Raw genomic sequence first — 12689 nt, 5'->3', positions numbered from 1 at the left:
CTGAGGGGAGGAGAAGCAAGGAGATAGTGAAGGAGAACGAAATAAACAATCATATACTTTTAAAAACACCTCTTAAAATACATCTTCACCCCCAGCTTTGTTCTGGGTACTCTGAGATGCGGAGATCCCACCCAAGAGCTTAGGAAAGATGGTAACCTGGCTCTGCTAACCAATGATTGGAAAATCCCTTCTAGTGAGAAAGGTGGGGGAGTGAGTTAACGGCTAGGTTAATGGTTACCCCTGGCAAATTGTTTAGCAATGGGGCTATGGAAACCTGGAGGAGGCCAGGTGACAGCTCTAAGGAGTGTTGGGGAGGGACACACGTTCCAATCTGGGGTGGGAAGAGATTAGGGACCGGTTTACCAACCTGAGGAAGGGGAGGGAGTGGAAAGAAAGGCTGGGGAAGAAAAGGGGAGATACTGAGATAGGAGAAAAGCAGGGGCAAGGAGATTGAGATGGGAGGGAAACTTCTTTGATGCAGGATTTGGGGGTATAGCCCCTGGCTTCAGACCCATGCGGCACTGATGGATGGTACCAGGAGAGGGCAGCATTACCTGTTGTTACCTGAGAAGTTAAGGAAAAATACTTTGTGGGTAGCCATGCCAGCTAGCCAAAGTCAATATTGATCAAGGCAGCTCTAGCTATAAAAGCTGTAGGGAAAGAGAGGCAGGGGAGAAGCTGTCAAACCTGTCTGGCCCCATTTGCCTGAGGCTTCTCCCAGAAGGGAGACTTTTGTGGGGCAGATTCTCTGGTGGACATGGACCAGCTGGACCAGCTGGAGAAGTAGCGCTGCTCTGACCTCCCTTCCTCAGATGGAAGGGGTCATGTGTGCAGATTTTGAGGGTCACCCTGGAGGAGATTCCCCACCAACAAACACATACTCGTTGAATCATTCTACATCCTTATCGGATGTTACAATTCAAGGGAGCAAACACCAAATATATCCCCTCTCTGAGGAGGACAGAGAAAGGCCTTCCTCCATGGAGGAGAAAACCCACAGAAGAGGAAGCATGAGAGGAAACCGCTAACTGCTGGTTCCAGCACCTCTCTTCACTCCACCCCCTCCTCCCCCAACTCTCTCGCTTTCTTTAAGTTTCAAGCCCTGTTTTGCTCCTATGTCCTTGCATTCCACCATGATTTTCTGGAACTGTAGGTGTCCTGTTAGACAGAGGGTGGTGAGGAAGAAGGGGATGGCTGGATAGGAGAGAGATTCAAATGTGGAGGCTGGCATATGTCCAGTCTGGAGGACATATTTTTGGGCTATTTTTCAGCAGATCATAAAGGGTTTGATAGAACCTCCAAAATCAAGGTTATTGGGGAGGGAGGGAGAGAGCTCTTCTTCCTCTGTCCTCCCTACTTCTTTCTTTCTGTATGTATGTATTTATTTATTTTTGGCTGCATTGGGTCTTCATTTGTGCGTGCGGTCTTCTCATTGCGGTGGCTTCTCTTGTTGCGGAGTCCTTAGTCCTTCTGAGGACTCCACTCACACTATTCTGTCTGATCTTCACTTTTTTCCCCCATGATAGGACCAACTACCACCAGCCCCTAGCATCGGTGCAGCTCTACTCTGGGGCCGTAATAACCCCATGCTTCCACCCTAACTCCAAGGCAACCCGTCAGTGATAAAAGGGCAAGGGGCACAGGAAAGAGCCCCAGACCGGGGTGGCGGGGGGCAGAAGTAGAAGCATTAAAGCTGACCAGGCTACGGAGCGGGAGAGTACCTCCGCCAGTGATGAAGCCCCTTGGCTCAGCTTCCGGTTTCCCCAGCACAAGGCCTGGTTATCTCCTTTCCCCACCCCTGCCCTACCTCTCACCGCTCTCTTCCTCCAACCCAGGCTTCCACTTGCAAGTCCCTCTCCTGGGCCACAGTCCTAGCAACCCAGAATTTGGACTGGAGTTCCGAGGGAACTTGGAGAAAGTAATAAAGGACCACCTTTCCCTTCTATAATTCATTCCCTTTCTGGGCCCTCAGAAACGTGCTCAAGCAGTCGGTGTCAGATTTCTTGTGCGAGGGTTGAGTGGGAGTGTAATCTGATTAATGAAGCAGGGAAACTGAGGCAGAAAAAAGTCCCTTGTTCAAGGAGACTGGCAGGGACACAAGAAGTTTCCCAGGATTCCCTCTCCTCAACACCCCCTTCCCCATCATCTGGGAGACCTGAGGCTCACCCCTCCGGGCCCACTCCCTAGGTCATCGTGTTCCGCCCCCGCGCCTGTCCCCTCCGCAGGTTCAGGGCGGGGCGGTCCGTGAGTCAGCTCCCAGATCCAGCCCAGGAGGGGGTAGAGCTAGATCCGCTGGGTGTGGAGTACGCTGGACTGGTCGAAAGGCCGCGTCTGGAGTGAGCGGGTCTGATCGGGCTCTTGCGGCGCTGCAGGGCGAGTAGTCCCAGGTCTGGGGGAGAGAATCTTTTCTGTGAGACCGCCTTCTCCCTGGCCCCGCCCCCTCCCAGTTCCCCCAGAGACGGCCGCTTCCTGGTCCCCGTCGCAACCATGGCCGAAGAACAACCGCAGGTCGAATTGTTCGTGAAGGTAAGAACACCTTCTCCCTCCTAGGCCCCCCTCCGAGTTACTGGAAGGCAACTTGCACTTTTCCCCAGCTCTAGCCTTAACTCCCTAATCCCTTTTCTCTTTGATCCCCACCCCCAAGCCCACGTGCAGTCTTTAGGGCGTGTGTGGCAGGGGCCTGGGGTGGTGGTGGCCGGGGTTTGGGAGGGGAAGACAATTGATGTGTGCGTGGGTAATGAGAAATCTAGGCTCAACCCTGAAAAGTTTGTAGAACTGCAAGTTTCCAGCAGCCTAAAGGACAGGAAAGTAGAGAAAAGGGAGGGTTCCCAGGAGCTGAGAAGATTGACGGGAGTGGGTGTGGGGGGACAGCTGATAGGAGGACCGAGAGAGAAGGGGGCAGCAGACCTACAGGCTTTGGGTGGGACAGAGGGAAACATCCGGACGAGGGCCCTACAAGAAGATCAGAGGGTGAGGAGCATAGTGGGGGAGACTTGGATGGGGGGGTGTCGGGGCGGGGGAGGTTTCAAGGAAGAGGGTGTGGTCCGGAGGCCTGGGAGTGGGACCAGGTGAACTGGGAAGAATTGGTGGGGTGCAAAGAGACGGGAGAGGGGGAGTAGAGTTCCAGAAGCTGGCTCAGAGAGGTGATGGGGTCGAGAATGAGTGTTCTGAGGACTTGGAGAAGCGAGAGAAAGGCTGGTGGCGAGGAGATGAGAGTTGAGTTGTGGCTACCGCGAGGGTAGATGGGGAGAGAGCAGAAGGAGGAGAGCTGAGTTAGGGCGTTTAGGGTTTGGGGGTTACAAAAACAGAAGAAAAAGAGTCGCCCCAGCTCTGTGCTCTCTGCGGGTGTGGATGAGGAGAGGTGGTCCCAAGGCATTTGCATATCGAAACCGCAGGCTGCCGTTTCCTCCCCGCTCCCTTCCCCACTAGCACTGCATTCTCTCCCCTCTCTGGATCTCTTCTTTGTGCCCCTCCCTCCCTTTAGCGACCTCCCCCTCCGTCGGTAACTCCCGGTTCACACATTCTCCCCACCCTTCGCTTTCCTGCCTCCTTTCTCTCCACTTCCCCGCTTTTGTTCATCTAGCCTTTGTGTGTTCCAGCCCGTTTCTCCCACTCCTTTATGCTAGGGCTTCTCCGGTAGCCATTCCCTCTCCCTCAGCCATGCCTGGGTCGACCCCCTTAGGTGTGGTCCCCACCTCACTCTCACACTTGCCTCGGGGGCTATTTTTATTTTTACTCCTGGGTGAGTCTGCGCTCTAGAGATTCCAGCCCTGGGTCCTGTGTGAGGAAGATTATCCGGAGCCAGGGGACTTGTCCTGGGAAACCCCAGCTGTGCCCAGGGAAGAGGGAGGTGGCCTTCACTGCCCAGGCCTCAGCCTCACAGGTCCCTGCCCCCACTGCTTGCCAGGAAGGAAGCTGCTGAGACCGGAGACACAGTGAGATGAATCACCCTCAGCTAACGGGGAGGTGTCCTTTGGGGGATGAGGTCACTACTTGCAGATTAGAGGGCAGCCCCCCTCTGCAAGGCCCTCCACATCTCTAGGACGAGGCTCTGAGCCCCTTGACTCCCCACCCAGCTGCTTGGGTAGAGGTATAGGGAACCAGAACTCCTGCCAAACCCTGCCCCACCTCTCCTGTTCTCAGGCTCTACTCCATTCAGGAATCCAGGCCTCTAGCCCACAACTCTAGCCTCACCAAAGTCCCTCTCTAGGCGTTATTTCATGGGTGGATGTGAGAATTAAATGAGTTTTTGTATGTGAAGTGCTTAGGATAGTACAGAGAAAACTAACTACACCACCATTAGTGTTCCCTCTCTAGGGTCCAAATCCTCCAAGTTCTCCAAAGCCCATTCCCTCTGCCTACCTCCATCCGTCCTCAACTCTCTGGGGAACCAGAAGCCTACCTTTGCAGAAGATATTCTCACTGACCCATCTTAGGTTTGACCCAGACCCCAGGGTAGAGAGCCCAGTTCTGGAGGGGTGCTTTTAGCGGTGAGACTGAGTATGTGTCATGACTAGGCAGAAACCAGCTAGGTCTGGGAGTAGGAGATGCAGAGAATGGCCTGGGGATGAGTGGGGTGCACCAGGCCTAACCTTGGGCTGGGGGTTGCTTTCCAGGCTGGCAGTGATGGGGCCAAGATCGGGAACTGCCCCTTCTCCCAGAGACTGTTCATGGTGCTCTGGCTCAAGGGAGTCACCTTCAATGTCACCACTGTTGACACCAAAAGGTAGGTGCACTTCTGTTCCTCTAAACTCCCTTGTGCACACACACATGCACACTTACACACTCACCCACCTGAGTCCTTCCATCCTGCACTGTTTTCCCCTCTATCCGGAGTCTCTTTGCCACGTGTCTCCATCTCTCCTTTCTGGGTCTCCCTAACTCCCTTTTCCTGTCTTAATGCCTGGTCTCTCCTCCAGGCGGACTGAGACGGTGCAGAAGCTGTGCCCAGGAGGGCAGCTCCCATTCCTGCTGTATGGCACTGAAGTGCACACAGACACCAACAAGATTGAGGAATTTCTGGAGGCGGTGCTGTGCCCTCCCAGGTATAGAGGAACTTGGAAAGGGGAGTAGGGGAGCTGGGAGACTCTGGGAGAGAGAGGTTGAAGAAATGAAAAACAGAGATGGTGGTGGGGCTGTGGCAGGGGAGCTGAGGTTCCTCCTCAGAAGATATCTTATCCTGTTTGTCCCATTGGCTTCCAGGTACCCCAAGCTGGCAGCTCTGAACCCTGAATCCAACACAGCTGGGCTGGACATATTTGCCAAATTCTCTGCCTACATCAAGAATTCAAACCCAGCTCTCAATGATAGTGAGTCTTGTGGGTTCGAGGCCTGGGTCCTAGGAGGAATAGGAAAGATCCAGTGATTAGGGGCACCTGGACATTCAGATACCCTGAATGTTGGCAAATCTTACTTCAATTAAAAAAAAAAAAGAGAGAGTCAGTGAGAGAGAGAGAGAGAGAGAGAGAGAGAGAGAGACTCTAGATCCAGATGACCTGAGTACAAATTCTAGTAGCTGTGTGACTTTGGGGAATTCATTGAACTTCTCTGTACATCCATTTCCAGATCTATAAAATGAGGATAACAGTACCTACTTCATGGGTTGATGTGAGAATTAAATGAGTTTTTGTGTGTAAATTGCTTAGAATAACACAGAGAAAATGAACACATTAGTGTTAGCTATTATTATTTTGGACTGGCCTCACCATTAGTGTTCACCCCCTCATGGGCCTTCTTGGACTATGTCAGTCTTCTGATGTTCTTACCAACTCCCTTCTCTTGCACAGACCTGGAGAAGGGACTCCTGAAAGCCCTGAAAGTTTTAGACAATTACTTGACATCCCCTCTCCCAGATGAAGTAGATGAGACCAGCGCTGAGGATGAGGGCATCTCTCAGAGGAAGTTTCTGGACGGCAATGAGCTCACTCTGGCTGACTGCAACCTGTTGCCAAAGCTCCACATAGTACAGGTGAGTGGTCACTGTGGGAGGAGAGGGTGGTCGCTGGGATGGCTCTTTAAGGGTCTCCCACGCAGGCTTCCCATGACAATCACTCCAAAGGTGCTTTCTTTCTTAGGGTGGTTTTCAATAGCAGACACCACCCCATTCCTTCTCTGTTGTCTTTGCTGGCAAGACCACTACTTGAGAGAATTACATTCCACGATGCAAGGTGTGGGTGCAAACAGACTGGCCTAGGGTAACACATCCCAGTGTTACTTTCAAGAATGCTCTTCCTGTCTCTGTCATTGCCAGATCCCCAGATCAGAGAGCAGGCTTTTCCTAAAATCAAAGTTTTAAGTCTATAGCTTCAGTCTCCACTTCCTCTTGTGGAAGATGAAAACTGCTGGTTCCCGTGTTTTTGTCATAGTTCAAAGCTACGGTTTAGTTTCTGAAATGTGGGCCCAGTGTCAGTCTGCTGCAGAACTGTGTACTGAAAATCTCTGTACTAGGCACGGAGAGACAAGATATGTGGTGATTGGTCCTTGCCCTCAAAGGATCTGAAATCTAGCTGAGAAGATAAAACATTCACATGATTAATAATACATGATTAAAAGCCAAATGAAAAGTAGAAAAAAGTTGCTGTGGAAATTCAAGAGGAGAGTTTTATGGTTTGTGAATCATATTTCAAAATCAAGAGGGGAAAACTAGCACCATGGACTGGGGTGGCCTGAAAAGGGGCTGGTTATAAATGGCCAGGATTTCAGTAAGCGGAGAGGATGGGTGAAGGCCTTACAAGACAGTGAGGAGTTAAGAAAGATGATTGAAGATGATTTATATGGGAGATAAGAATCATCGGAAGAGAAACCAGATAGTGGACCTACTTGAATGCCTGGATTTTATCATGAAGCCTTGGGATAAGGGAAAGACCAAGAGCATGGCAGCCAATGTCACTTTCCTGAAGCTAAACCTACTGGTTCTCCTCTCCCCACCCCTAGGTGGTATGTAAGAAGTACCGAGGATTCTCCATTCCGGATGTGTTTCGGGGAGTGCATAGGTACCTGCGCAATGCCTATGCTCGGGAAGAGTTTGCCTCCACCTGTCCAGATGATGAGGAGATCGAGCTGGCCTATGAGCAAGTGGCCAAGGCCCTCAAATAAGCCCCTCCTGGAGCTCCCTCGCCCCCCTCCATTTTCTCCACAAAGGCCCTGGGTGGTTTCCACATGGTTACCCAATGGACACACTCCAAAATGGCCAGTGGGCATAGAATCCTGGAGCACCTGTGCAGGGCTTGCTGAGGGGGATGAGGAGAAAGGAGGGGGGATCTGGGTGAGATTTTTACTATGGGGTTGGTAGGACAACGTATTTCAGTAATAAAGTACAGAATGAAAATCTAGTGCTTTGGGACTTCCCTGGTGGTACAGTGGTTAAGAATCCACCTGGCAATGCAGGGAACATGGGCTCGAGCCTTGGTCCGGGAAAATCCCACATGCCACGGAGCAGCTAAGCCTGTGCGCCACAACTACCGAGCCTGTGCTCCAGAGCCTGTGAGCCCGGGTGCAAAAACTACTGAAGCCTGCGCGCCTAGAGCCGGTGCTCTCGCAACAAGAGAAGCCACTGCAATGAGAAGCCCGCGCACCGCAACAAAGAATAGCAGCCCCTGCTCCGCAACTAGAGAAAGCCCGCGCATAGCAATGAAGACCCAACGCAGCCAAACATAAATAAATAATTTTAAAGGAAAAAAGAAAATCTAGTGTTTTTACACAAAGGGGACTTGAAGTGTGAGCAACACGGAATGAAGAGTGGGTCAATGACCTCGAACTCCTGGCAGAAACCGGGAATTTACAAGAGGGGTGCTTGTGACGGGGCTGCCATTTTTAGTGCGGGTCCACCGTAGCGCTGTTTTGTGCTCCATGTAGCACTCGCAGCCCAGCCGCCAGAGCCGACCAGATCTGGGTGGGTCTGGGCAGAGCTCGTGGGGCGGGGCCGAATTCCGAGAAGGGGGGGCGCAGTCGGGGTGGAGTGGGCGCGGCAAAGCAGGGCGGAATGGGCGTGGCATCGAGGAGCCCCGCCCCGTCCCGCTTAGACAATGCCCCGGAGCCGCCAGACCGTCGCGCCCCCGACCCACTGTAGTACTTGAGCGCGCCTACCCGGGGACCCCTCAAAGCCAAAGCTCCAATCCCCTAGGCTTGAAGACTACGACTCTCTTCTTCACCAACTCTGTCCTCAGGGGGTGGGGCCCCAGCCAAGAGCACAGAGCTGCAAGAGTGGGGGTGGCCGCAGGAGGTGAGTCTGGTGGGAGGTGCTCCTCGGACCGTGTGTGTGGGGGGAGTTTGGGGGTGCTGGGCCCGTGCCTGCGCCGGACAGTGCAGAGGGTCGACATTTGGGTGCGGAGCTGAGTCGGGGTGGACTTTGGGAAAGATGGATCGGGAGACTGGGGCACCCGGTCCTGGCGCCCGGAGCGGTGCCTGCTCCCCAGAACCACGCCCCCCCGTTTCCCCGCCCCTCGGATTTCGTTTTAGACCTCTCCCAGTCCTCCGGGACTCAGTCTGGTTTACACTGGGTCGCGCTAGGAACGGAGTGACCGGCCAGGGTAGAGAGGATGTTTAACTCCTTAGGCTCTAATTCCTCCCTCCTTGTCCCTCTCTCCCGTTCTCGTTCGGACACCCAGGACTTTCATCCCCCAGGTCCTGACTCTCTCCCCAGCTGTCTCCTCCTGTCCCATAACCCTTGTGGGCTCCTCGCCGCACTTCGGGTCCCTAAGGCAGCGAGCAGCAGAGGGTTAAGGGGGCGGGGCCGCTGCATTTTTTGGGAGTGAGCGCATCCTAGCGGCTGCCAAGAGGGGCGCCCGGCAGGGACCTCTCGAAGACCCCGAGCAGGGGCAACAGGTGTTTTGGAGACTAGCGATCCCGATCTCGTTCCTCGGACTTCCCCTAAAGCAGCAGACCCGCGAGGATGCGGGGTGGAGTGGGGTCGGCAGGAGAGGAAGGTCTGGAGGGGGTGGGGCGGAGTGGGAGGGGCGCCCGGAGATGGCAGGAGGAAGACCCGGGCGCTTTTAACCATCCCCCTATGCCCTTCTTTGCATGTCTCTCTCTGCCTACCCCCGTTCTGTTTCTTCTCCCAGACAGGTGAAGTTAAAAAGAGACAACTGAGAAATCAGCGCAGCCGGAGGGGGCGTCTGTGTGGATGGGATGGGGACGCCAGGGGAGGGGCTGGGCCGCTGTTCCCATGCCCTGATCCGGGGGGTCCCGGAGAGCCTGGCGTCGGGGGAGGGTGCGGGGGCTGGCCTTCCGGCTCTGGACCTAGCCAAAGCTCAGAGGGAGCATGGGGTGCTGGGGGGTAAACTGAGGCAGCGATTGGGGCTGCAGCTATTAGAACTGCCTCCTGAAGAGTCGCTGCCGCTGGGACCGCTGCTTGGTGACACCGCTGTGATCCAAGGGGATACGGCCCTAATTACGCGGCCCTGGAGCCCCGCCCGCAGGCCGGAGGTGAGCGCCTAGGCACGGGTGGGGTAGGGGGACGGGAGGATCTGGACGTCTGGGGCTTAAGGGAAGAATGGGGGTGGGAATGTCTCCGCTTCGCGCCCTCTTTTCCTGCCCTAAGGTCGATGGCGTCCGCAAAGCCCTCCAGGACCTGGGGCTCCGAATTGTGGAGATGGGGGACGAGAACGCGACGCTGGATGGCACTGATGTTCTCTTCACCGGTGAGGCTGGGGTGCCTGCACCCTGGGGCTTGGCACAGGGAAGCAGACTTTGGGAGACTGGGCCATCTCGGGCCTTGTTTCCAACCCACTCCCGCCTCATACCTCGACGGCCTCCCTGGGCTCAGGCCGGGAGTTTTTCGTAGGCCTCTCCAGGTGGACTAATCACCGAGGAGCTGAGATCGTGGCGGACACGTTCCGGGTGAGGAGCGGGACCAGCCTTGGATGCGGGGAGCAGGGAGCGGATGGGGGTCTGAGGGACCTGGGCGGGGGCGCGGGGCGGGCCGCGCTGAGGAGGAAGAAGCTGAGAGCAGCCTGTGTTTGAGGGTATCCTCTCACCCTTCCCGCGTCCCTGAATACTTTCCCTTGTTCCCCTTAGGACTTCGCCGTCTCCACGGTGCCGGTCTCGAGCCCCTCCCACCTGCGTGGCCTCTGCGGCATGGGGGGACCCCGCACTGTGGTGGCAGGTAGCAGCGAGGCTGCCCAAAAAGCTGTCAGGGTGAGAAGGGGTTGGGGCTGGGGTGGGGCAGGTTGGGGCGCGGCCAACAAAAGTGGGCGTGGCTCCGGGCCTGGGAGGCGGGGAGTTGGGAGGCTCTGAGAATTAACTCCAACCCCTACCCTCATGGAGCTGTCCATCTATGTGAAAACACGTGTGAAAACAAGAAGTTATTATAAACGGGACAGACAGCTGCAACACGGAGGAACAGGGGCAATTAACACCGTTTTCCCGAGTTTCAAGAAACTCCTTAAAGGGCACCCAAGCTGTGTCTTGAAGGATGGACAGGACCGACCCGTGGGATCGGAAGTAGGGGAGAAGTGGGTAGCAGGTGGAAAGAACTGCGTGTGAGTCCGAGCTGGAAATTAGACAAGTTAATTAAAGCGTTTAGTGCCTGACACATAGTAAGTGCTATGTGATTGCTATCATTATTATTCCACAATAATGTAACTCTGTCCCCAGCCCTTAGCGGTGGTAGGGCAGCCGGACTCAGTTTTGGAGAGGCTCTGAGCCTTGCATGCTTCCTCTCTCCTCTCCCCCAGGCAATGGCAGTGTTGACGGATCACCCCTATGCCTCCCTGACCCTCCCAGATGATGCAGCGGCTGACTGTCTCTTTCTGCGTCCTGGGCTGCCTGGTATGCCCCCTTTCCTCCTGCACCGTGGAGGCGGGGACCTGCCCAACAGCCAGGAGGTGAGAGAAGGCAGGAGCTCCACCACCAACAACAACCAGAGAAATGGGGCTCAGGCCTCCCTAGTGGGAGGAAGAAGGGGTACCTTTTCTAGAAGCCAGGGTGGGGCCACTCTAGCTGGCTGAAATGGGGCCCTGGCTGTGGGCCTTGGGGTCTTACTCCCTTCTCCCCACACACTGTCCTCCCTGCAGGCACTGCAGAAGCTCTCTGACGTCACCCTGGTACCTGTGTCCTGCTCGGAACTGGAGAAGGCAGGCGCTGGGCTCAGCTCCCTCTGCCTGGTGCTCAGCACACGCCCCCACAGCTGAGAGCCTGGCCTTGGGGTCCTGGCTGACCAGGGGCAGGGTGGCATAGGAGTAGAAGGGGAAGGAAGGTTAGATAAAGGACAGTGAATAGGTAGTAGTGGGGAGATGGCCCCAAGGTAGGGGGAGGGCATAGAGTGAGAAAAAGGATGGAGGTCACTGGGTGAATCCTCTCCTCAAGAACTAATAAAACAGAACTGACCTTTTAGACTGGGCTGCGACTGGGCTGCGACTGGTGTCTTACTGGGGCAGGGGGTCAAGGGCAGGGCTGAAACCTGAGGTTGGGGTCAGTGCTGGGAAGGAGGCCTCCTTCATTCATCAAACCTCCTTCATTCATCAGGCCTCCTTCATTCATCATTCAGTGCTCACTGACTCATTGTCCAGCCCTGTCATAGCTGCTTGGGCACAAGACGGACAGGGCAGAGAAAAAATATGGGTGAATCACTCACTGAATTTATCTAAATGTCAGATGATTCAGAGACTGGAGGATCAACAGCCCATCCCTAGTTGATAGGAGGAAATGACACTTCCAGGGATATTCATTTTCACTCATTTACTGAGGCTTAGCGGTGATATAAAAAGGGTCAGTCTCCTGATATCAGGGGACTCACGTGAAAATTTCTTATAAATTGAAATACAGGTTGTAATGGAACAATTCACAGGAGGCTGTTGCTATGAGAGAAATAAGGGGGCTCCCTAGGGCATCAGAGTGTATGCAGGGGTGGGCAAAGTGGGTCAGAAATAGCTTCCCAGCAAAGGCTACACTTGAACTGAGTCCTGAGGATAAATAAGAATTAGCCAGGCAGATAGTGGGGAGGAGGCAAAGGCTAATCCAGGAAGAAGGAATTGCACTGGGCAAAGGCGCATTTGGGGGCTGGGGAGAATTTCTCTAAGGCTGTCCTGTTCTAGGCACTGAGTGACAGAGATGAGCCTGGAGAGTAAGTAGAGTACTGTAGCACCTTGAACCCAAAGCTGAGGCCCAAGGGCCCAGAGCTGAAATACTGCTGAAATATAGGCTGTCAGGAGCAGGTTGGCATTTGGGGAGAATACCTCTAGTTTCAGGGAGGAGAACAAGGGCAGGAGGATGAGGTGGGGCTATGGGTAATCCAGGGAGGAAATAAAGAGTACATTCAGGTGGCAGTGCTGGGTGTGAAAAGGGTGTGGATTTGACAGTGACATTAAAATAGAAAGACAGGACTTGGTTTATCGTGTGGGAGTGAGAGGAAGGAGGTCTACATGACTCTCCATTTCTGGCTTGGGCAATGGGGTTGATCAAGAGAGAATGCAGAGGAGGAAGGATTAAGTAAGTGGCTTGGGAGATGACAGTGAGTTGGCTTTTGGACCTGCTGTGTGCAGAATGCCTAGGGCCAGCCAGGCAGGGATGTCTGAGGGACAGTTTGGAAATCTCGTATCAGAGATCTGAACTGGAGAGAGTTATGGATGTTGCTTGCACAGAAAAAGGCTGAGGACTGGCTGTGGATGACAGCATCCCAGGAGAGGGAGAAGGCAGATAAAGAAAAAGACAAACCTGGAATGGTGGAGAATACTGCAGGGGTAGGGAGCAAG

At 54.4% G+C, this 12689-nt stretch overlaps 2 protein-coding genes across 3 annotated transcripts; both read left to right on the top strand.

Annotated features, from left to right (window-relative positions):
- The first annotated feature begins 2286 nt into the window (after positions 1-2286).
- Positions 2287-7666, top strand: CLIC1 (chloride intracellular channel 1). The gene is made up of 6 exons (XM_079934574.1): positions 2287-2526; positions 4617-4726; positions 4920-5045; positions 5203-5309; positions 5787-5968; positions 6934-7666. Exons 1-6 carry the CDS (start codon positions 2488-2490, stop codon positions 7093-7095), a joined length of 726 nt encoding a protein of 241 aa, XP_079790700.1. The 5' UTR covers positions 2287-2487; the 3' UTR covers positions 7096-7666.
- Positions 7667-8020: 354 nt separating this feature from the next.
- On the top strand, positions 8021-11482 carry DDAH2 (DDAH family member 2, ADMA-independent). 2 transcript variants are annotated; one of them, XM_079934375.1, is made up of 7 exons: positions 8021-8221; positions 9060-9423; positions 9539-9638; positions 9764-9837; positions 10015-10134; positions 10674-10823; positions 11013-11481. In XM_079934375.1, the coding sequence occupies exons 2-7, from the start codon at positions 9127-9129 to the stop codon at positions 11127-11129; spliced, it is 858 nt and encodes a 285-aa protein (XP_079790501.1). In that variant the 5' UTR covers positions 8021-8221; positions 9060-9126; the 3' UTR covers positions 11130-11481. The 2 variants fall into 2 exon arrangements, with proteins under 2 accessions (XP_079790501.1, XP_079790502.1); XM_079934376.1 differs by lacking the exon at positions 8021-8221 and adding an exon at positions 8344-8924 and having other exon boundaries at positions 11013-11482.
- The last annotated feature ends 1207 nt before the right edge of the window (positions 11483-12689 follow it).

This window comes from Stenella coeruleoalba, assembly GCF_951394435.1.
Source record: "Stenella coeruleoalba genome assembly, chromosome: 10".
NCBI lineage: Eukaryota > Metazoa > Chordata > Mammalia > Artiodactyla > Delphinidae > Stenella > Stenella coeruleoalba.
This window is presented reverse-complemented; position numbering and strand designations above follow the sequence as displayed.

Excerpts from the sequence above, each read along its gene's own strand:
- CLIC1 (XM_079934574.1), top strand. The coding sequence starts at position 2,488 with ATGGCCGAAGAACAACCGCAGGTCGAATTGTTCGTGAAG. Across the intron at positions 5,046-5,202 it reads GCGGTGCTGTGCCCTCCCAG|GTACCCCAAGCTGGCAGCTC; the intron begins GTATAGAGGAAC and ends ATTGGCTTCCAG. Across the intron at positions 5,310-5,786 it reads AAACCCAGCTCTCAATGATA|ACCTGGAGAAGGGACTCCTG; the intron begins GTGAGTCTTGTG and ends TCTCTTGCACAG.
- DDAH2 (XM_079934376.1), top strand. The coding sequence starts at position 9,127 with ATGGGGACGCCAGGGGAGGGGCTGGGCCGCTGTTCCCATGCCCTGATC. Across the intron at positions 10,135-10,673 it reads CTGCCCAAAAAGCTGTCAGG|GCAATGGCAGTGTTGACGGA; the intron begins GTGAGAAGGGGT and ends CCTCTCCCCCAG. Across the intron at positions 10,824-11,012 it reads ACCTGCCCAACAGCCAGGAG|GCACTGCAGAAGCTCTCTGA; the intron begins GTGAGAGAAGGC and ends TCCTCCCTGCAG.